Source organism: Chiloscyllium punctatum, chromosome 19, assembly GCF_047496795.1.
Source record: "Chiloscyllium punctatum isolate Juve2018m chromosome 19, sChiPun1.3, whole genome shotgun sequence".
NCBI classification, from domain to species: Eukaryota; Metazoa; Chordata; class Chondrichthyes; order Orectolobiformes; family Hemiscylliidae; genus Chiloscyllium; species Chiloscyllium punctatum.
The window spans coordinates 92,206,718-92,230,492 of record NC_092757.1 but is presented as its reverse complement, the minus strand read 5'-3'; the positions used below and the strand labels follow the sequence as shown (position 1 = coordinate 92,230,492).

The 23,775-nt window shown below is 48.2% G+C and overlaps 1 protein-coding gene across 4 annotated transcripts in view; it reads right to left on the bottom strand.

The window, feature by feature from the left end:
• Positions 1-22,771, bottom strand: part of LOC140491617 (transient receptor potential cation channel subfamily V member 3-like) — a 92,634-nt gene extending 69,863 nt beyond the window's left edge. The window contains exons 1-3 of one of the 4 annotated variants that reach the window (XM_072590064.1): positions 22,560-22,771; positions 9,489-9,629; positions 2,184-2,246 (exon numbers count right to left, since the gene is read on the bottom strand). In XM_072590064.1, coding sequence (XP_072446165.1) covers positions 2,184-2,242 — 59 coding nt within the window. In that variant the 5' untranslated portion in view covers positions 2,243-2,246; positions 9,489-9,629; positions 22,560-22,771. Of the gene's footprint in view, positions 1-2,183; positions 2,247-9,488; positions 9,630-9,820; positions 10,096-22,559 lie in introns of those variants that run through there. The other 3 variants (XM_072590062.1, XM_072590063.1, XM_072590067.1) reach the window with 3 other exon arrangements.
• Positions 22,772-23,775: the final 1,004 nt, after the last annotated feature.

Sequence of the window (23,775 nt, the reverse complement as noted above, 5' to 3'; positions counted from 1 at the left end):
AAAAGCTGACCACTCCCCCTCCTCAGGTGCTAACCTGATTTTGGGATCAGTGTCTAATTTGCACCTTCCCCAACCCAATCTGCTTTGTACAGTGATGTCTAGGTAATTGTTTTCTCAGTGATGGTGCTTGAGGGGGTGAAGGGTTAGAACTGGCCCCATTTGGAGAATGGTGGTGGAATGTTTAACACCCGCCCGAGAGGACACATGTTCCACTGATGGTCTCACACTGTCCTCTCCATTTCGGATAAAACTCTGGATAGGGTAGGGGTGGGAGGAGTGCGATAGGCTGAGGGTTAGTGATGATTGGAGTTGAAGAGTGTGGCACTGGGAAAACACAGCAGGTCAGGCAGCATCCGAGGAGCAGGAGAGTCAACGTTTCGGGCGTAAGTCCTTCTTCAGGAATGAGGATTATCAGGCCATGAGGTGAACAACCCTTTGATGGCCAGCTCCTCCTTTATACCAGCCCAGCAAGTGGCTCAGAACAGAGTATCCTGTTAACCATCAGAGGAACTCGAAGAGCTCCACTCTGCGCTCGGCAGCATGGTCTGGCCAGGGGTCATACCCATGGTGCTCTGATTAGAATTATATCGGGTGTCAGGGAGGCCATACCTGGAACCCCGTGACCTTACCCAAAGCAGGGCGTACTTATTCTGGGTGACTGTAACAATGATTGGTTGTTGGGCCGAGGCGTTTGTCCCCAGTGGGAGCAGGTAAGGTCTGTTATTGCCTTTTCTCCCCTTCATTCACAGGATAAGAATGTCATTGGTTAGACAGCATTTATTGCCCAGTTTGGAGTCAACCACATCGCTGTGGGTCTGGAGTCACACGTAGGCCAGACCAGGTAAAGATGGCAGTTTCCTTTGAGAGGGACCTTACTGAACCAGGTGTGTTTTTTCTGACAATTAACAATGGATTCAAGGTCATCATTCGACTCTTAATTCCAGATATTTTTTGCTCAATTCAAATTCCACCATCTGCTACGATAGGATTTGAATTCCGGTTCCCTAGAGCATTACCTAGGTCTCTGGATTAACAGTCCAGTGATAATACCACTGGACCATTGCCTCCCCTCATGTGTAGAAGAGGGGAAAGTGCCAGTGTTGGAATGGGGTGGACAAAGTTAAAAGTCACACAAAACCTTTATGTATAGCTGAATGAGAGGGGACCTAATTGAAACTTAGAGGATTCTGAAGGGGTTTAATAGGAGAAATGTTTTCCTGGGGGTCAGCAAGCTGTGACACAGTGCTGTATTCTTGGGGTCAAAGGCTAGCTGTTTAGAACTGAGATTTCTTCCCTCAGAGTTGTGAATCTCTAGATTTCGTTGGTCCAGGGGACTGAATGTGTTCGAGTTGCTCTGTTCGAAGGGAAATGAAAGAACATATTGTCGCTGTAGGGAGGGAGGAGAAAGTCTTGAAGTAGAAAATCAGCCATGATCTTGTTGAATGTTATAGACCAGGCCAGACCCCCCTCAAACCATCTCAGGGAAGTAGCCTGGAGTCTAACTTTGCTCAGTGTTTTAAGCAGGTGTAGAATGGATATTCCAGGAGGGATGCAGCTGGTCAAACCACTTAGTTTGAAACAAAACAGAATTTGTTTACAAGATGACCGAATGAAACACAAACACGAGAGAACAGAATAGAGAACAACTTAACCTCTCCGAAAACCCAACAGATCATCCTTTAATGATGCTGTTCCAAATACTTGCAACAATCTCCATAAACATCCCTTGGCACAAAAGGTACAATCCAAGCCAGGGTGGTACAGGAGAGAGAGAGAGATGGCAGAGCGATTTGGCATGGAGTACCTTCTTCCATGTAGCTGTTTGTTTGACCAACAGCCTCAAAACCGACTGCCTGTTTACTCTGAGCAGCCCGAGCTCAAACTCAGACCAGGGAAAAGCTGAGCTGGGAGAACTGGCTTTCATTGTACAAGGGTTTTTGTTAAACTTTGAAAAGCCTCCCCAAGTAGATCAACCCCAGACAATTCGGAGCCTGTGTCTTTGACCTCCTGAAAAAAAACCCCAAGGACGACCTGACCCTGTTGAAGGAGCAGCGTTGTCACCTGGGGAATTTGCATCGTTTAGCTCCCATCATCTGAACAGAAATACGAGCCACCAAACCAAACGCACATGGTAACGGCTGAGTAAAAAATCCGATAGTGTTGCTTCCGCGGAGGATACTGACCTCTCCTGATTACAATCCATTTTGTCACGCTGCATGACAATTCGGAGATTTTTATCCATAACCCTGTGTAAAAATACAGCAGAAGCTTCTGTTACAAGTTGGGCTGCACCATTCTCCTCCACTATTGGACTTTGTGAAAGAGCTCAGTGACACCACCTCAGTCTGCTGTCTGCAACTCAAAAAACAAAATCCCCACGTTTTTCATCCAGAACCCTGTAAGAGTTTCACCCCCAACCACGTATTAAATCATTTATGAAATCAGCTCCCACCTCATTTACAGACCATGTTCCAGACTCTCAGCTGAGTGAAACTCATTTGGCACGACCCCCTTTCTCAATATTTTGTCAATGATTTTGAACCTATCACCATTAATCCATTGACCAGAGTTATTTTTAATCCACTCTCTTCGAAGCTCATCTCTGATAGGTCACCAGGGAGGACAGCTTAAACTTCCCTAACTCTCCTCATGAAAGAAATTCCTCATCCTTGTAACATTCGGTGAGCTATCTTCTCTACCCTTTCTCATGCTTCTTCATTTCCACTGAAGGAAGAGGAAGTAAAGGCTTGTATTTATATAGCGCCTTTCATGAGTATGATCTGTAACCAATCAGATTCTGCAGTCACTGCTGTTAAACAAAGTGAGAACCAAGTTGTGCACAGCAAGATCCCACAAACCAGATAATGACCTGTGTTTTGCATTGGTGGTTGAGGGAAAACCATTGGCCAGGATTTTTGGGCAGATCCATCTTGCCTTTATTTACAGTGGACCCTTGATTCAGTGCCTTCTCAGAAATGTGGGATCTGTGAGAACGTGCAGCAGGTCCTGGACAATATTTCAGCCCTGGGCCATGATGTTCCTGCCGCACAGACACCTAGCAAGAGGATGTCGAACCACATCTCCACCAGCCAGTGGCACTACTGGATGTGTGGGAACATTCAAACACACGTGCTTCCTGCACTAAGGAGGGAACTGGAGTGGTACCATAGAGTCATAGCGAGGTACAGCACGGAAACAGACCCTTCAGTCCAACCCGTCCATTCCGACCAGATATCCCAACCCAATCTAGTCCCACCTGCCAGCACCCGGCCCATATCCCTCCAAACCCTTCCTATTCATAGACCCATCCAAATGCCTGCAATTGTACCAGCCTCCACCACATTCTCTGGCAGCTCATTCCATACACCTACCACCCTCTGTGTGAAAAAGTTGCCCCTTAGGTCTCTTTTATATCTTTCCCCTCTCACCCTAAACCTATGCCCTCTAGTTCTGGACTCCCTGACCCCAAGGAAAAGACTTTATCTATTTATCCTATCCATGCCCCTCATAATTTTGTAAACCTCTATAAGGTCACTCCTCAGCCTCCGATGCTCCAGGGAAAACAGCCCCAGCCTGTTCAGCCTCTCCCTGCAGCTCAGATCCTCCAACCCTGGCAACATCCTTGTAAATCTTTTCTGAACTCTTTCAGGTTTCACAACATCTTTCCAATAGGAAGGAGACCAGAATTGCACACAATATTCCAACAGTGGCCTAACCAATGTCCTGTACAGCCGCAACATGACCCCCCCCCAACTCCTGTACTCAATACTCTGACCAATAAAGGAAAGCTTGCCTAACTCCTTCTTCACTATCCTATCTACCTGCGACTCCACTTTCAAGGAGCTATGAACCTGCACTCCAAGGTCTCTTTGTTCAGCAATATTCCCTAGGACCTTACCATTAAGTGTATAAGTCCTGCTAAGATTTGCTTTCCCAAAATGCAGCACCTCACATTTATCTGAATTAAACTCCATGTGCCATTTCTCAGCCCATTGGCCCATCTGGTCCAGATCCTGTTGTAATCTGAGGTAACCTTCTTCGCTGTCCACTACACCTCCAATTTTGGTGTCATCTACAAACTTACTAACTGTATCTCTTATGCTCGTATCCAAATCATTTATGTAAATGACAAAAAGTAGTGGATCCAGCACCGATCCTTGTGGCATCACATTTGGCATTCCCGAACCTCCCGGAATCCCTGGAAATTCAAGATATTCTCAACCATTCTGTTATTGTTGAATCAGCTGACGAACGGAATGGGAGAATGAGTTGGAAAGTCAATCCCATCCAACAGTGTGAGGGAATATTTTCCCAAGAGCTTTAATCTGAATATTTTGTGTTATTTAGTGAGTATTCCGCGGATGAGGCCGATGTCAGTCAAAGTGAGCTGTAGTGAAACTGTTGGTTGTTATTAAAAACTCTTCTGGGGGGAGAAAGCGTTCCTTCTTGAGCTATTGTATGATCTGGTCCCTGCACCAAAGTGGGCTCTCCTCTGTACTAGCTGAATGAGGCAATGTATTGTATCAAATCTGTAAACATGGCTCAGGAAGGCAGCTCCCCACATTCCCTGGATAGCAAGCGATGACTACAAGTCCAAACACAGGGTAGCACGGTGGCTCAGTGGTTAGCACTGCTGCTTCACAGCGCCAGGGACTCAGGTTCGATTCCACCCTCGGGTGACTGACTGTGGAGTTTGCACATCCTCCCCGTGTCTGCGTGGGTTTCCTCCAGGTGCTCCAGTTTCTTCCCACAACCCAAGAATCTGAAGATTACGATGGATTGGCCATGGGAAATTGCCCATCGTGCTCAGGGGTGTGTAGATTAGATTACCTACAGTGCGGAAACAGGCCCTTCAACCCTACAAGTCCACAACCACCCACCCACCCAGACCCATTTCCCTCTGACTAATGTACCTAACATTAGAGGACAATTTAACATGGCCAATCCACCCTAACCTGCACACCTTTGGATTGTGGGAGGGAACTGGAGCACCCGGAGGAAACCCACACAGACAGTCACTCGAAACTGGAATCGAACCTGGGTTCCTGGTGCAGTAAGGCAGCAGTGCTAACCACTGAGCCACTGTGCCACCATGCCACATACGGTGTAGGTTAACCATGGGAAATGTAGGGTTGTAGGGATGGGTTTTGGTGGGATGCTCTTCAGAGGGTCAGTGTGGACTGAATGGGCCAAATGGCCTGCTTCCCGTCTGTAGGGATTCTATGATACCTTGAAAATGACTGAAATAAATGGTTCCAGACACGTACATTTGTAAATCTGTAAAAGTGATTCAATAAAATAATTGAAGTTAGCAATACACTCAAGTTTGGGGCCTGTTGTGGCACAGTGGTAGTGTTCCTACCTCTGACCAAGTGGGGCCCAAGTTCAAGTCCTACCTGCTCCAGATGTTTGTCATAACATCCCTGAACAGTTTGAGTCAAAGCACCTACTACAGTCTCTGCCACTGAACACAACTGACCAACAGTTTCCATCCTTGACCTGGTCCTCCCCCAGCTGGGCAAGCAGCTGCTAACTGTTCCTGGTCAAACTGTAAAATGGGGAAATACAAACTGGAAATGTAGTAAACTGTGTTGAAAGTGTTTACATCACCTACAAAGTGGTTGCATGCGAATGGAAAGATTCAGAACATTTTAACAAATAAAGTTTGGTCACACACAAACCAACTGTCAGGGACTTTCTGTTGACCTGCTCCTGAAACATATGTAGATGAATCTCGATTTCTGTTCTCACTACAAATCATGGGAAGTACTGGATGTGATGTCCATTCAATGTCAGATAGCACTCACCCTCATCCTGAAGGCTGCGCAGTCTGCAGAGTTAAAAATCGCACAACACTAGGCTCTAGGCCAACGGGTTTATTTGGAAGCACTAGCTTTCGAAGCACTGCTCCTTCATCAGGTGGTTGAAGCAGGATCATAAGACACAGAATTTATAGCAAAAAATCTCAGTGTTATGCAATTGAAATTATATATTGAACAAACCTAGATGTACTTTGGGAGGATTAACAATCTAGTTTTGCTCAATATATCATTTCAGTTGCATGACACTGTCAACATTTGCTCTAAATTCTGTCTCTTATGATCCATTCTCATTGTTACTCTCTCCATAGCTGCTGTTAAACCTGCAGCAGCACTTAGAGTCATGGAGCTATACACAGCACAGAGACAGACCTTTCCATTCAACTTGTCCAGACCAACCGAATATTCTAAACTAATCCATTCCTATTTTCCAACACTTGGCCCATATCCCTCCAAACCCTTCCTATTCATATACCCATCCAAATGCCTCTTAAATGTTGTAATTGTACCAGCCTCAACCACATCCTCTGGCAGCTCATTCCATACACCTACCACCCTCCGCATAAATAGTTGCCCCTTAGGTCTCTTTTATATCTTTTCCCTCTCACCCTAAACCTATGCCCTCTAGTTCTGGACTCCCCCATTCCAGGGAAAAGACTTTGCCTATTTATCCTATCCATGCCCCTCATAATTTTGTAAACCTCTATAAGGTCACCCCTCAGCCTCCGACACTCCAGGGAAAACAGCCCCAGCCTGTTCAGCCTCTCCCTGTAGCTCAAATCCTCCAACCCTGGCAACATCCTTGTCAATCTTTTCTGAACACTTTCAAGTTTCACAACATCTTTCCGATAGGAAGGAGACCAGAATTGCACACAATATTCCAACAGTGGCCTAACCAATGTCCTGTACAGCCGCAACATGACCTTCCAACCCCTGTACTCAATACTCTGACCAATAAAGGAAACCATACCAAACGCCGCCTTCACTATCCTATCTACCTGTGACTCCACAATGAACTATGAACCTGCACTCCAAGGTCTCTTTGTTCAGCAACACTTTCTGTTTTTATTTCTGACCCCCAGCATTGTCTGTATTTTCCCTCAGTTTGAGCAGATTAATGGATTGCTGCTGGTCTGTGCTCTCAGGCTTTTATTGGGCAAAGACTGAAGTAGGATCAGGCAAATGGGAACTCACTCATTATCCCCTCCCTACAACTCCACTGAGGATCGGGCTGGGCTGGGCTGAGCTGGGTTGGGCTGGGCTGGGCTGGCCTGGGCTGGGCTGGGCTGGGCTGGACTGGGCTGAGCTGGGCTGAATTGGACTGGGCTGGGCTGGGCTGGCCTGGGCTGGGCTGGGCTGGCCTTGGCTGGGCTGAGCTGAGCTGGGCTGGGCTGGGCTGGGCTGGCCTGGGCTGGGCTGGGCTGGGCTGGCCTGGGCTGGGCTGGGCTGGACTGAGTTGGGCTGAGCTGGACTGGGCTGAGCTGGGCTGAATTGGACTGGGCTGGGCTGGGCTGGCCTGGGCTGGGCTGGGCTGGCCTTGGCTGGGCTGAGCTGAGCTGGGCTGGGCTGAGTTGGGCTGAGCTGGACTGAGCTGGGCTGGGCTGGGCTGAGCTGAGCTGAGCTGGGCTGGGCTGAGCTGGACTGGGCTGAGCTGGGCTGAATTGGACTGGGCTGGGCTGGGCTGAGCTGAGCTGGGCTGGGCTGAGCTGGACTGGGCTGAGCTGGGCTGAGCTGGGCTGGGTTGAGCTGGGCTGGGCTGGACTGAACTGAGCTGGGCTGAATTGGACTGGGCTGGGCTGGGCTGGCCTGGGCTGGCCTGGGCTGGGCTGAGCTGAGCTGGGCTGGGCTGGGCTGGGCTGGGCTGAGCTGAGCTGGGCTGGGCTGAGTTGGGCTGAGCTGGACTGAGCTGGGCTGGGCTGAGTTGGGCTGAGCTGGACTGGGCTGGGCTGAGCTGAGCTGAGCTGGGCTGGGCTGAGCTGGACTGGGCTGAGCTGGGCTGAATTGGACTGGGCTGGGCTGGGCTGAGCTGAGCTGGGCTGGACTGAGCTGGACTGGGTTGAGCTGGACTGAGCTGAGCTGGGCTGGGCTGAGCTGGACTGGGCTGAGCTGGGCTGAGCTGAGCTGGGCTGAGCTGGGCTGGGTTGAGCTGGACTGGGCTGGACTGAACTGAGCTGGGCTGAATTGGACTGGGCTGGGCTGGGCTGAGCTGAGGTTAGCTGGGCTGTGCTGAGCTGAGCTGGGCTTGGCTGGGATGGGCTGAGCTGGTCTGGGCTGAGCTGGACTGGGCTGAGCTGGGCTGAGCTGAGCTGGGCTGGGCTGGGATGGGCTGAGCTGGTCTGGGCTGAGCTGGACTGGGCTGGACTGAGCTGAGCTGGGCTGGACTGGGCTGAGCTGGACTGGGCTGGACTGAGCTGAGCTGGGCTGGGCTGAGCTGGACTGGGCTGAGCTGGACTGGGCTGAGCCGAGCTGGGCTGAGCTGGGCTGTGCTGGACTGAGCTGTGAAATGCTGGGCTGAGCTGAGCTGAGCTGGACTGGGCTGGGCTGAGCTGGGCTGAGCTGGGCTGGGCTGGGCTGAGCTGGGCTGAGCTGAGCTGGGCTGGGCTGGACAGGGCTGAGCTGGGCTGAGCTGGGCTGGACTGGGCTGAGCTGGGCTGGACTGGGCTGAGCTGGACTGAGCTGAGCTGGGCTGGGCTGGACTGGGCTGAGCTGGGCTGAGCTGGGCTGGACTGGGCTGAGCTGGGCTGAACTGGGCTGAGCTGGGCTGGACTGGGCTGAGCTGGACTGAGCTGGGCTGGACTGAGCTGAGCTGGGCTGTGCTGGGCTGGGCTGGACTGAGCTGGGCTGGACTGAGCTGGGCTGGACTGGGCTGAGCTGGGCTGAGCTAGACTTAGCTGAGCTGTTTCTGGTTTCTGGTCTAGATTTCCAGTTGTTGCAGAGTGTTACCATTTGCCTAGCCGTCGCTCTCGTCGAGCAGATTGAGTTCTGACAAACCACAAAGTCCCGGAGGAAGCCCTGAGGGTTTGATTTAAGAAGCAGGAATTGATTTGCTCAGTTCGTCTTGTGAAATACCAAGTATTTTCACAGCCTGCCTTTCCACGCTCCATCCAGACTTCCTGTAACCGGAGGCAACGAGAGTACTTCTGTTTTCTTAAACAAGATGTGGAGGGGCCGGTGTTGGACTGGGGTGAACAAAGTTAAAAATCACACAACACCAGGTTATAGTCCAACAGGTTTAATTGGAAGCACACTAGCTTTCAGGTAATGAGTGGGGCAAGGTCATTAGGCACAGAATTTATAGCAAGAGATCACAGTATCATACAATTGAAATTATATATTGAATAAACCTGTATCATTTTAATTGCATGACACTGTGATCTTTTGCTATAAATTCTGTGTCCTATGCTCCTGCCCCAGTAGCTGCCTGATGAAGGAGTGACGCTCCGAAAGCTAGTGCTTCCAATTAAACCTGTTGGACTATAACCTGGTGCTGTGTGATTTTTAACTTGTATAATGTAGGATGTTCAGCTGCCAGTGTATAATCACAGACAGCTCCCACACACAGCACTGTGGTAGCCTGTGGGTAAACAGGGTCTTGGTTTGATGCCTTGGCTGAACAACAGTCACTTGGACAGGGTGGCACTCCCTCGGTGTACTGCAGGCAGTGTTTACCTGGGTTCTGGTCACGTCTCTGTCGGCGCTGAGGTGGGAAGGTTCAGACCACTGTGCCTTTAGTTGGGTGGAGGAATTGGACCAGACCGGGACAGCACAGATGAGAAATCTTTGTAAACTGTTCCAGTGCTAAACGGTGACCTAAGATCAAAGAAAGAGCATCTGATCAAACCAAAAGTCAACAGGAATATTTGCACAGCTCCTTTAAACAGAGTTACACAGGGGAGTGTAACAAAGTAAAAATTGGGATTAAGCCCAGGTGATGAAATAATAGAAATTGCTGGAGAAGCTCAGCAGATCTGGCAGCATCTGTGGAGAGAAATCAGAGTTACCTTTTCAGGTCCGGTGACTGTACCCCAGAACGCAATTCCTCAATTCTGAAGAAGGGTTACTGGATCCGAAACATTAACTCTGATTTCTCTCCACAGATGCTGTCAGACCTACTGAGCTTCTCCAGCAACTTCTGTTTGTGTTTTTTAGGTGTTTATGATGAAAGAAAAATGCAGTTTACCAATCGCTCAGCGAGAGTTTGAAGGGATGGGAAGTAGCAGCACACTCTGAAAGGAATGCGTTCAAGCCTTCTGGTGTTTTTAACAAATCAAATGTTTTGGGGGGGCAATTGCTGTCATTTCCTCCAAGGCGATAGCTCAGGAAATCGTAGTGAGCTCCCGAATCAAACAGCACCTTTCCTGTGGGCTGTGAACTTGTCATCGTGTGAAATTTCGCAATTTCCCATTTGTCCGAATGACAGAATGTTCCAGCAAAAGGTGGCGTTTTCAAACCTGTCAAGTTGTTGTTATTGATGACGTTTATCAGAACTTGATTCAAATGTTAACTTGTGTTAACAACAGAAAGTTGTGAGGAGACTTTACACAATCTTCCTGGGAGTAAACCGTCTGAAGATGGGCTGAAGGTAAAACGGGGGGTGAGGGTGAGGGAACGGGGTGGGGGGGGGGGGGCTGAGGGTGAGAGTGGGGGTGAGGGGTGAGTGTGCGATGAGGGCGGGGGTGGGGGGGCTGAGGGTGAGAGTGGGGGTGAGGGGTGAGTGTGGGATGAGGGCGGGGGTGGGGGGGCTGAGGGTGAGAGTGGGGGTGAGGGGTGAGTGTGGGATGAGGGCGGGGGTGGGGGGGCTGAGGGTGAGAGTGGGGGTGAGGGGTGAGTGTGCGATGAGGGCAGGGGTGGGGGGGCTAAGGGTGAGAGTGGGGGTGAGGGGTGAGTGTCAGGGTGAGGGGCGAGAGTCAGGGTGAGGGATGAGAGTGGGGGTGAGAGTGGGGGGTGAGAGTGGGGGTGAGGGTGAGGGATGAGAGTCGGGGTGAGGGATGAGAGAGGGGCTGATGGTGGAGGTGGGGGGGGCGAGGGTGGGGGGGCGTGAGGGGTGAGTGTCGGGGTCAGGGGCGAGAGTCGGGGTGAGGGATGAGAGTGGGGGTGAGATTCGGGGGTGAGAGTGGGGGTGAGGGTGAGGGGTGAGAGTCGGGGTGAGGGATGAGAGAGGGGGTGATGGTGGAGGTGGGGGGGCGAGGGTGGGGGGGTGAGGGTGGGGGTGGGGGGGGCGAGGGTGGGGGGCTGAGGGTGAGAATGGGGGGGAGGGCTGAGTGTCGGGGTGAGGGGCGAGAGTTGGGGTGAGGGATGAGAGTGGGGGTGAGAGTGGGGGTGAGGGATGAGAGTGGGGGTGAGGGTGGAGGTGGGGGGGCGAGGGTGGGGGGATGAGGGTGGGGCTGGGGGGGCGAGGGTGGGGGGGCTGTGGGTGAGAGTGGGGGTGAGGGGTGAGTGTCGGGGTGAGGGGCGAGAGTCGGGGTGAGGGATGAGAGTGGGGGTGAGAGTGGGGGTGAGGGATGAGAGTGGGGGTGAGGGTGAGGTTGAGAGTGAGAGTGGGGGTGAGGTGAGGGGGGAGAGTGGGGGGGAGAGTGGGAGGTGAGGGGGGAGAGTGGGGGGTGAGAGTGGGGGTGAGGGATGAGAGTGGGGGTGAGGATGAGGGGGAGAGTGGGGGGAGAGTGGGGGTGAGAGTGGGGGGGGAGAGTGGGGGGAGAGTGGGGGGGGAGAGTGGGGAGGGAGAGTGGGGAGGGTGAGTGGGGGTGAGAGTGGGGGTGAGAGTGGGGGGAGAGTGGGGGGGGAGAGTGGGGGGGGAGAGTGGGGGTGAGAGTGGGGGGAGAGAGTGGGGAGGGAGAGTGGGGGTGAGAGTGGGGGGAGAGTGGGGGGAGAGTGGGGGGGGAGAGTGGGGAGGGAGAGTTGGGGTGAGAGTGGGGGGAGAGTGGGGGGGAGAGTGGGGGTGAGAGTGGGGGGAGAGTGGGGGGAGAGTGGGGAGGAGAGTGGGGGGATAGTGGGGTGTGAGAGTGGGGAGGAGAGTGGGGGGTGACAGTGAGGGTGATGGTGGGGGGTGAGAGTGGGAGGGGCAGAGTGGGGGATGAGTGTGGGGTTGAGGGTGGGGGTGAGAGTGGGGGTGAGGGATGAGAGTGGGGGTGAGGATGAGGGGGAGAGTGGGGGGAGAGTGGGGGGAGAGTGGGGGAGAGTAGGGATGAGAGTGGGGCTGAGGGTGAGGGGTGAGAGTGGGGGTGAGGGGGAGAATGGGGGAAGAGTAGGGGGTGAGAGTGGGGGGAAGAGTGGGGAGTGACAGTGGGGCTGAGGGTGGGGGGTGAGAGTGGGGTGGAGAGTGGGGGGTGACAGTGAGGGTGATGGTGGGGGGTGAGAGTGGGGGGGGGCAGAGTGGGGGGTGAGTGTGGGGTTGAGGGTGGGGGTGAGAGTGGGGGGTAGAGTGGGGGATGAGGGTGAGGGGTGAGAGTGGGGGGTGAGAGTGGGGGTGAGGGTGAGGGGTGAGAGTGGGGGAGAGAGTGGTGGGGAGAGTGGGGATGAGAGTGGGGCTGAGGGTGGGGGGTGAGAGTGGGGAGGGAGAGTGGGGGTGAGAGTGAGGGGAGAGTGGGGGGAGAGTGGGGTGTGAGTGGGGGGGAGAGTGGGGGGTGAGAGTGCGGCTGAGGGTGAGGGGTGAGAGTGGGGGGTGAAATTGGGGGTGAGGGTGGGGGGTGAGAGTGGGGGGTAGAGTGGGGGGTGAGGGTGAGGGGTGAGAGTGGGAGTGAGAATGGGGATGGGAGTGGGGGTGAGAGTAGGGGGTGAGGGTTGGGGTGAGAGCGGGGGGGAGAGTGGGGGGTGAGAGTGGGGGTGAGAGTGGGGGTGAGAATGGGGTCGAGAGTGGGGGTGAGAGTGGGGGGTGAGGGTCAGGGTGAGAGTGGGGATGAGTGGGTGGGAGAGTGGGGGTGAGAATGGGGGTGAGAGTGGTGGTGAGAGTGGGGGTGAGAGTGAGGGGTGAGAGTGGACGTGAGGGTTTGGGTGAGGGTGTGAGTGAGGGTGGGGGGGTGAGAGTGAGGGGTGAGAGTGGGGGGAGAGTGGGGGGTGAGAGTGGGGGGGAGAGTGGGGGTTGAGGGTGGGGGTGAGAGTGGGGGTTGAGGGTGGGGGTGAGAGTGGGGGTGAGAGTGAGGGGTGAGAGTGGGGGGGAGAGTGGGGGTTGAGGGTGGGGGTGAGAGTGGGGGTGAGAGTGGGGGGTGAGGGTGGGGGTGAGAGTGGGGGTGAGAGTGAGGGGTGAGAGTGGGGGTGAGGGTTTGGGTGAGGGTGTAAGTGAGGGTGGGGGGGTGAGAGTGAGGGGTGAGAGTGGGGGGGGAGAGTGGGGGGTGAGAGTGGGGGGGAGAGTGGGGGTTGAGGGTGGGGGTGAGGGTGGGGGTGATTACCCAAAGGAAAGACAGTTGTCCCCATCCAATGGGTTATGAGGAACTGTAGCCAGCAGCAGCAGGCTGGGACTGAAGGGGTTAACCTGACGCGGTTCTGGGGAGTATATGAGGTTTTAACACTTACCAGACAAGTTAGGCAACTAGCATCTGTCTTTTGTCACAGTATCAGTCTTTCCAAACATAAACTTGTAAGAATAGGTCAACCCAGAATAGTTACTAATGGATTCCCTAACACAGTATGTAACAACAAACTGCATTTATGTAGCACCTAATATCATGAAGCAATGCAAGCGTCTTCACAGGAGAGGTACTTTAAGAGAGTTGTCACTGGTCCATCCAAGGAGGCTTTTAAAGGGCATTTTAAATGCAGCGAGAGAGACAGAGACAGAGAGATTATGGTTTAAGGACTGAATTATACTGCCCTTGGAGTAGAAGGTGTGGCTGCTGCTGACGGAGTGATTAAAGTCGGGAATGTGTGAGAGAGGTCAGACCTGAGGAGGGTAGAGATTTCAGAACTCGTGTACCTCAACCTGGGACTCACTCCCGACAGAATATTCTACACCTTCCACATGTGGTGGTTAACCCTGGGACCAAGCAGACAGCTAACAGGAGTAACGAGAAAGATTACAGAAAGTAAAAAGGACAGTATAACGGTGGCTGAAAGAACTTTTGTTGAGGACTTGTCTACTGAGGTGGTGTGGGCTGAGGTTAGAAACTGGAGAGGAGAGGTCACACTGCTCGGAACTTTCTCTAGGCCTCCGCAGAGTTCCAGGGATGTGGAGGAGAGGATCGGCAAATCGATTCTAGGCAGGAGTGAAAGGAACAGTGTGGTCATCGTGGGGGACTTTAACTTCCCCAACACGGACTGGAAATGCTATAACTCTAGTACGTCGGATGGATCAGGTTTTGTCCAATGTGTACAGGAGGGTTTCCTGACACAGTATGTCGAAGGGCCGACAAGAGGGGAGGCCACACTGGATCTGGTGCTCGGTAATGAACCAGGCCAGGGGTTTGATTTAGTTGTAGGCGAGCACCTTGGAGAGAGTGACCATAATTCAGTTACGGGGTAAAAACAATGACTGCAGATGCTGGAAACCAGATTCTGGATTAGTGGTGCTGGAAGAGCACAGCAGTTCAGGCAGCATCCGAGGAGCAGCTGCTGCCTGAACTGCTGTGCTCTTCCAGCACCACTAATCCAGAATCATAATTCAGTTACGTTTAGTTAGTGATGGAAAGGGATAGGTACATGCCACAGGGCAAGGGCAATTATAATGTGATTAGGCAAGACTTAGGAGGCAAAGAATGGGGTAGCAAAATGCAGGGAATGGGGGCGATCAAAATGTGGAGCTGGTTTACAGAATAGATATTGTGTGTCCTTGATAGGTATGTCCCTGTCGGGCAGGGAGGAGGGGATAAGGGAAGGGAACCGTGGTTTACGACAGAAATTGCATCTCTTAGTAAGTGGAAGAGGGAGACTTATGTGATGTTGAGGCAAGATGGTTCCGATGAGGTGATAGAGAGTTACAGATTAGCTAGGAAGGATTTAAAGAGAGAGTTAAGAAGAGCAAGGAGAGGACATGAACAGTCTTTAGCAGGTAGAATAAAGGAGAACCCTAAACCTTCTATAGGTATGTGAGGGATAAAAGGATGACTAGGGTAGGAATAGGGCCAGTCAAAGGCAGATGTGGAAAGTGGTGTGTGGACCCTGCGGAGATCGGAGAGGTGTTAAATGAATATTTTTCATCTGCCTTCACTCAGGAAAAGGAGAATATTGTAGAGAAGAAGAACAAGATACAGGATATTAGACTTGAAAGGATTGAGGTTAGTATGGAGGATGTGTTAGCAATTCTAGAGGAGTGAAAATAGATATGTCTCCTGGGCCAGATGGGATTTATCTGAGGATTCGCTGGGAAGCTAGGGAGGAGATAGTGGAGTCTGTGACTTTGATATTTGAGTCATCATTGTCTACAGGTTTAGTGCCAGAGGACTGGAGGATTGTAAATGTTGTGCCCTTGTTCAAGAACGGCAGTAGAGATGACCCAGGTAATTCTAGACCAGTGAGCCTTACTTCTGTTGTAGGAAAGGTTTTGGAAAGGATTATGAGAAGATTATCTAGCAAGCAACAATTTGACTTCAAATAGTCAACATGGTTTCGTCAAGGGCAGGTCGTGTCTCACAAACCTCATTGAGTTTTTTGAGAAGGTGACCAAGCATGTAGATGAGAGTAGGGCAGTTGACGTGGTGTACATGGACTTCAGTAAAGCCTTTGATAAGGTTCCACATGGTAGGCTGTTGAAGAAAATGCAGAGGCATGGGATTGAGGGTGATTTAGCAGTTTGGATTAGAAACTTTCTTTCTGAAAGAAGGCAGCGAGTGGTGGTTGATGGAAAATATTCAGCCTGCAGTCCGGTTAATGGTAGTGTGCCCCAAGGATCTGTTTTGGGATCACTGCTGTTTGTCATTTTTATAAATGATTTGGATGCAGGCATCGGTGGATGGATTAGTAAATTTGCAGATGACTCTAAAGTCGGTGGAGTAGTGGACATTTTGGAAGAATATTACAGGTGGCAGAGGGACTTGGATAAACTGCAGAATTGGGCTGAGAGGTGGCAAATGGAGTTCAATGCAGATAAATGTGAGGTGATTCACTTTGGGAAGAATAACAGGAAGGCAGAGTACTGGGTCAATGGAAAGATTCTTGGTAGTGTGGATGTGCAGGGGGATCTTGATGTCCATGTACATACATCCCTTAAAGTTGCCACCCAGGTTGATAGTGCTGTTAAGAAGGCATACAGTGTGTTAGGTTTTATTGGTAGAGGGATTGAGGTCCGGAGCAGTGATGTCATGCTGCAACTATACAAAACATTAGTGCGGCCGCACTTGAAATATTGTATACAGTTCTGGTCACCCCATTACAGGAAGGATGTGGAAGCATTGGAAAAGGTGCAGAGGAGATTTACCAGGATGTTGCCTGGTCTAGAGGGAAGGTCTTATGAGGAAAGGCTGAGAGACTTGTTCTCATTGGAAAGATGAAGGCTAAGGGGGGAATTTGATAGAAACATACAAGATGATCAGAGGATTAGACAGGGTAGACAGAGAGTCTTTTTCCTAGGATGATGACGTCAGCTTGTATGAGGGGGCATAACTACAAATTGAGGGGTGATAGATTTAAGACAGATGTCAGAGGCAGGGTCTTTACGCAGAGAGTGGTAAGGGTGTGGAATACCCTACCTGCTGATGTAGTTAACTCAGCCACATTAAGGAGACTTCAACAATCCTTGGATAAGCACATGGATGGTAAAGGGATAGTGTAGGGGGATGGGCTTAGATTAGCTCACAGCTTGGTGTAACACCGAGGGCCGAAGGGCCTGTTCCGCGCTGTACTGTCCTATGTTCTAAAGGCTCATCAGTCACACACACACTGCATGCACACGCTCTCTCTCGCACACACACACACATTCTCTCTCTCTCTCTATGTTCCTGGCACTCCATGGTGTTGTTGCTGTCCCGCAGTGAGAGTGGTGCAGAGTCTGAATATCCTGCAGCACTCCTTTACTGTGCAGATGGTCACCCACTGACTGCCCTGAGCTCTAACCAGCTCCTGAACCAAACAATTGAAGGAATTTCCATCCAAACAGCAGTCTCAACCAACCATCCCCCGTCAAGGTTTATGTTCACTGCTAAAGGAAAAACAACTACATTTGAGAAATAAATTTATTATTAAAATTCACCTTCATTCCCCACACGCTTTTCCAAGTTTTACATTCTGTAGAACATTGAACTGAATTCTATGTATTTGCAAAATCCACCTGTATATATAAAATTAATTAAACAATCTGAGAGCTGAGACAATCTCTGCTGACAGTTCTTCCCAAGTTCAAATGTGTGGCTGCCACTAGGCAGCAAGTTGTTTGGCCTTGCTTTGGGGGAGCAGGCTGTTGGACCTTACAATAACCTGGGTCAAATATACAATAACCTGAGACAAATATACAATAACCTGGGTCAAATATACAATAACCGGTATCAAATATACATTAACCTGAAACAAATATACAATAACCTGGTCAAATATACAATAACCTGAGACAAATATACAATAACCTGAGTCAAGTATACAATAACCTGTATCAAATACACAATAACCTGAGACAAATATACAATAACCTGAGACAAATGTACAATAACCTGGGTCAAATATACAATAACCTGGGTTAAATATACAATAACCTGAGACAAATGTACAATAACCTGGGTCAAATATACAATAACCTGAGACAAATATACAATAACCTGAGACAAATATACAATAACCTGGGTTAAATATACAATAACCTGAGACAAATGTACAATAACCTGGGTCAAATATACAATAACCTGAGACAAATGTACAATAACCTGTATCAAATACACAATAACCTGAGACAAAGTACTTTCTCCCCACCCCCACCCTCCTCTAGCTTATCTCTCCACCCTTCAGGCTCACTGCCTTTATTCCTGATGAAGGGCTTTTGCCCGAAACGTCGATTTCGAAGCTACTTGGATGCTGCCTGAACTGCTGTGCTCTTCCAGCACCACTAATCCAGAATCTGGTTTCCAGCATCTGCAGTCATTGTTTTTACCTCAAATATACAATAACCTGTATCAAATATACAATAACCTGAGACAAATATACAATAACCTGGGTCAAATATACAATAACCTGGGTTAAATATACAATAACCTGAGTCAAATATACAATAACCTGGGTCAAACATACAATTACCTGGGTCAAATATACAATAACCTGAGACAAATATACAATAACCTGGGTCAAATATACAATAACCTGGGTTAAATATACAGTAACCTGAAACAAATATACAATAACCTGGGTCATATATACAATAACCTGGGTTAAATATACAATAACCTGAGACAAATATACAATAATCTGGGTCAAATATACAATAACCTGGGTCAAATATACAGTAACCTGCATCAAATATACAATAACCTGGGTCAAATATACAATAACCTAGGTTAAATATACAATAATCTGGGTCAAATATACAATAACCTGGGTTAAATATACAGTAACCTGAAACAAATATACAATAACCTGGGACAAATATACAATAACCTTGATCAAATATACAATAACCTGAGACAAATATACAATAACCTGGGTCAAATATACAATAACCTGGATCAAATATACAATAACCTGAGACAAATATACAATAATCTGGGTCAAATATACAGTAACCTGAAACAAATATACAATAACCTGGGGCATATATACAATAACCTGGGTTAAATATACAATAACCTGAGACAAATATACAATAATCTGGGTCAAATATACAATAACCTGAGTCAAATATACAATAACCTGGGTTAAATATACAATAACCTGAGACAAATATACAATAACCTGGGTCAAATATACAATAACCTGGGTTAAATATACAGTTACCTGAAATAAATATACAATAACCTGGGTCATATATACAATAACCTGGGTTAAATATACAATAACCTGAGACAAATATACAATAATCTGGGTCAAATATACAATAACCTGAGACAAATATACAATAACCTGGGTCAAATATACAATAACCTGAGACAAATATACAATAATCTGGGTCAAATATACAATAACCTGGGTCAAATATTCAATAACCTGAGTTAAATATACAGTAACCTGAAACATGTATACAATAACCTGGGTCATATATACAATAACCTGGGTTAAATATACAATAACCTGAGACAAATATACAATAATCTGGGTCAAATATACAATAACCTGAGACAACTATACAATAACCTGCATCAAATATACAATAACCTGGGGTAAATATACAATAACCTGAGACAAATATACAATAACCTGGGTCAAATATACAATAACCTGGGTTAAATATACAGTAACCTGAAACAAATATACAATAACCTGGGTCATATATACAATAACCTGGGTTAGATATACAATAACCTGAAACAAATATACAATAATCTGGGTCAAATATACAATAACCTGGGTCAAACATACAATAACCTGAATCAAATATACAATAACCTGAGACAAATATACAATAATCTGGGTCAAATATACAATAACCTGGGTCAAATATACAGTAACCTGCATCAAATATACAATAACCTGGGTCAAATATACAATAACCTGGGTTAAATATACAATAACCTGAGACAAATATACAATAACCTGGGTTAAATATACAGTAACCTGAAACAAATATACAATAACCTGGGTCAAATATACAATAACCTTGATCAAATATACAATAACCTGAGACCAATATACAATAACCTGGTCAAATATACAATAACCTGGATCAAATATACAATAACCTGAGACAAATATACAATAATCTGGGTCAAATATACAATAACCTGGGTCAAATATACAATAACCTGGGTTAAATATACAGTAACCTGAAACAAATATACAATAACCTGGGTCATATATACAATAACCTGGGTTAAATATACAATAACCTGAGACAAATATACAATAATCTGGGTCAAATATACAATAACCTGAGACAAATATACAATAACCTGGGTCAAATATACAATAACCTGGGTTAAATATACAATAACCTGAGACAAATATACAATAACCTGGGTCAAATATACAATAACCTGGGTCAAATATACAATAACCTGAGACAAATATACAATAACCAGGGTCAAATATACAATAACCTGGGTTAAATATACAATAACCTGAGACAAATATACAATAATCTGGGTCAAATATACAATAACCTGGGTCAAATATTCAATAACCTGAGTTAAATATACAGTAACCTGAAACAAATATACAATAACCTGGGTCATATATACAATAATCTGGGTCAAATATACAATAACCTGAGACAAGTATACAATAATCTGGGTCAAATATACAATAACCTGAGACAAATATACAATAATCTGGGTCAAATATACAATAACCTGGGTTAAATATACAATAACCTGAGACAAATATACAATAACCTGGGTCAAATATACAATAACCTGGGTTAAATATACAGTAACCTGAAACAAATATACAATAACCTGGGTCATATATACAATAACCTGGGTTAAATATTCAATAACCTGAGACAAATATACAATAATCTGGGTCAAATATACAATAACCTGGGTCAAATATACAATAATCTGGGTCAAATATACAATAACCTGGGTTAAATATACAGTAACCTGAAACAAATATACAATAATCTGGGTCAAATATACAATAACCTGCTAGGAGAAAGTGAGGACTGCAGATGCTGGAGATCAGAGCTGAAAATGTGTTTCTGGAAAAGCGCAGCAGGTCAGGCAGCATCCAAGGAGCAGGAGAATCGACGTTTCTGAAGAAGCGCTTATGCCAGAAACGTCGATTCTCCTGCTCCTTGGATGCTGCCTGACCTGCTGCGCTTTTCCAGAAACACATTTTCAGATACAATAACCTGGGTCAAATATACAATAATCTGGGTCAAAGTTGAACTTCACCAGATTCATTTCAAATCATTATTCTTCACTCAGTAAACATCTTCAGTTTAATATCTTTGAAAGTGGATTGGAGCAATCAAAACCTCTATTGCCCAGAATCACTACAGCGTGGAAATGGGACATTAAGTCCACCCCAGTCCTCTGAGGAAATATCACACCCAGACCCAGCACCTACATTTCCCATGGCCAATCCACCCTAACCTACACATCCCTGGGCACCACGGGGACAATTTTGTATGGGCAATCCACCCTGACCTGCACATCCCTGGGCACCATGGGCAATTTCCAATGGCCAATCCACTCAAACCTGCACATCCCTGGGCACCATGGGCAATTTCCCATGGCCAATCCACCCTGAGCTGCACATCCCTGGGCAGCATGGGCAATTTCCCATGGCCAATCCACCCTGAGCTGCACATCCCTGGGCACCATGGGCAATTTCCCATGGCCAATCCACCCTGAGCTGCACATCCCTGGGCAGCATGGGCAATTTCCCATGGCCAATCCACCCTGAGCTGCACATCCCTGGGCAGCATGGGCAATTTCCCATGGCCAATCCACCCTGAGCTGCACATCCCTGGGCACCATGGGCAATTTCCTTTGGCCAATCTACCCTGAGCTGCACATCCCCGGGCACCATGGGCAATATCCCATGGCCAATCTACCCTACCCTACACATCTTTAGATTGTGGGAGGAAACCAGAGCACCCGAGGAAACCCACCCATACACGGGGAGAATGCGCAAGCTCCACACAGACAGTCATAGAGTAATCCAGCATGGAGACAGTCTGTTCGGCCCGAACTGACCATAGTGCCCACTCAGCTAGTTACAATTGTCTGCAATTTGTCCATATCCCTCTGTGCCCTTCCCACCCATGTACTTATCCAAGTGGTTTTTAAATATTGCTATTGTATCTGCTTCAACCACTTTCTCTGGCAGCCCATTCCCTACATGCACCCCACTCTCAGTGTGAAGAGTTATTCTGATGAATTGGTTGTTCAGTTTCTTGTGGAAGGTTACACTGAAGCCGGGACAGTCTCTGCTCACCTATTACACCACATTCTGAGGACCACTTCCTGATATCACTGAGAGACATTCTCGATCTTATGTTTTATCTTTACCAGAGGCCCCAGTTGTGAAACCAAGTTTAACAGCAAAATCCCGAGCAGAAGATATTTATCTGATGGTGAATCCAGAGTGAAACCACAGTGCTGCAAATTCTCGCACCTGAACTGCTGACACAGTGAGTGAGAGGACCCTACAATGCTTTGTGTCCTATCCACCTCACTGACAGCACAGCTGTGTACCTGCTGCATTTCCAAAGACAAATGCTTCTGTATTGCAGAATTACATCCAAACTCCAGCACAGAGACACCTCTTATCATACCAACGGAAGGGGCTGGAGACACTCAGCTGCAGGCTCACACTGGGTGTGAAATGTTAGCTCTGTCTCTCTGTCTTTCTCTGTCTCTCTCTGTCTCTGTCTCTCTCACTGTCTGTCTCTCTGTCTCTCTCTCTCTTTCTGTCTCTCTGTCTCTCTCTGTCTGTCTCTCTGTCTCCGTCTCTCTGTCTCTCTCTCTCTCTTTCTGTCTGTCTGTCTCTCTCTCTGTCTGTCTCTCTGTCTCTGTCTCTCTCTGTTTCTCTTTCTCTCTCTCTGTCACGCTCTCTCCACAGATGCTGCCAAACCTGCTGAGTTTCTCTGGTTTTATTTCAGATCTGCAGCATCAGCAGTATTTTGCCTTTAGTTGCTCTCTGCTTGTGTTAATGTTCCCTCCGACCAACCGACCTAACCAGCTCATCCCAGTCAGTTTCCCCTCCAGCCCCTCGGATCTATACCGAGCCTACCTTCAGCTCTCTCTGCTCCAGCGGGTGGGTGTGGGCATTCCACATTCTCAATGCAGCATGAAATTCCTTCTAATCCCTTACTTTGATCTGTCCGTGACTCTGTCACTTCACCTGAACTCACGCAAAGTTTAAAATGCTTTATTCTAAACCTTTGTGAATCTCTTTGTGATTTTGTTTACCAGATTCATTCAGATCTCTTTGAGGAGCAGGAGACGATGTTTTGAGCATTCTTCAGGAATGTGGGGGGAAGCCCAAGGGGGCTGAGAGATAAATGGGGTGGGGGGTGGTGCTGGGGGGGAAGGTAGCTGAGAGTGTGATTGGTGGATGAAGGTGATAGGTCGGAGAGAAGGGTGGAGTGGATAGGTGGGAAGGAAGATGGACAGGTAGGATAGTTCAAGAGGGCGGTGTCGAGTTGGAGGGTTGGATCTTGGGAGGGAGGGGAGACGAGGAAACTGATGAAATCCACATTGATCCTGTGTGGGTGCCTGGCCTGCTGTGCTTTTCCAGCACCACACTCTTCGACTCCATCATCTGCAGGCCTCACTCTTTCCCCATTCAGATCTCTTCTCCAGTGAAGACAGCTGCGGTCTGTTCTGGTAGTTACATCCTGGCACTGCTGGACCTCAGCGCGTCATGACATCATAATGTGGCGATGATCATTTTGGAATCTAGTCTCACCCAAGGTTCAATAGAAATGTAACATTTCCTCCCAGTCTGGAACTCAATCTCCTCTCTACGTTTCTCAACTTTATCTTTACGCAACTGGATTCCCAGATTCTTTGTCCCTCTACACCTTTTGAAGACAGTGGTCTGTGTCAATCAACTGAGATTCTGGGAAATAATTCATGAATCATTGCCTTGGAATTGTGTTTCTTTGACTTTGGGACAATGACGAGCTTCTGAAACATCACGGCTGATCTCATCCTGTGATAGTGATCAGATTGTAAAGTATTTCCAAAACAGAAGCAGGTCATTCAGCTCAACTAGTCCATGTCAGGGAGTGTGCAAACCTTCAAATCCTCCTCTGGTTTCACTGAATCAAATAAACATTTTGTTGAAACTTTTTATCTCCTCTTCGTCCAGACAATTCGCCATCAATACGAAAGTAAACAGAAATGAACATTTGTATTTAGTGAGAGGAGAGCGTCGTTTGGTTGGCAAGTGGACTGATTGGCAGAGGCATTTCCGTGGTTAATGCACCAGTTTAAGGATGACT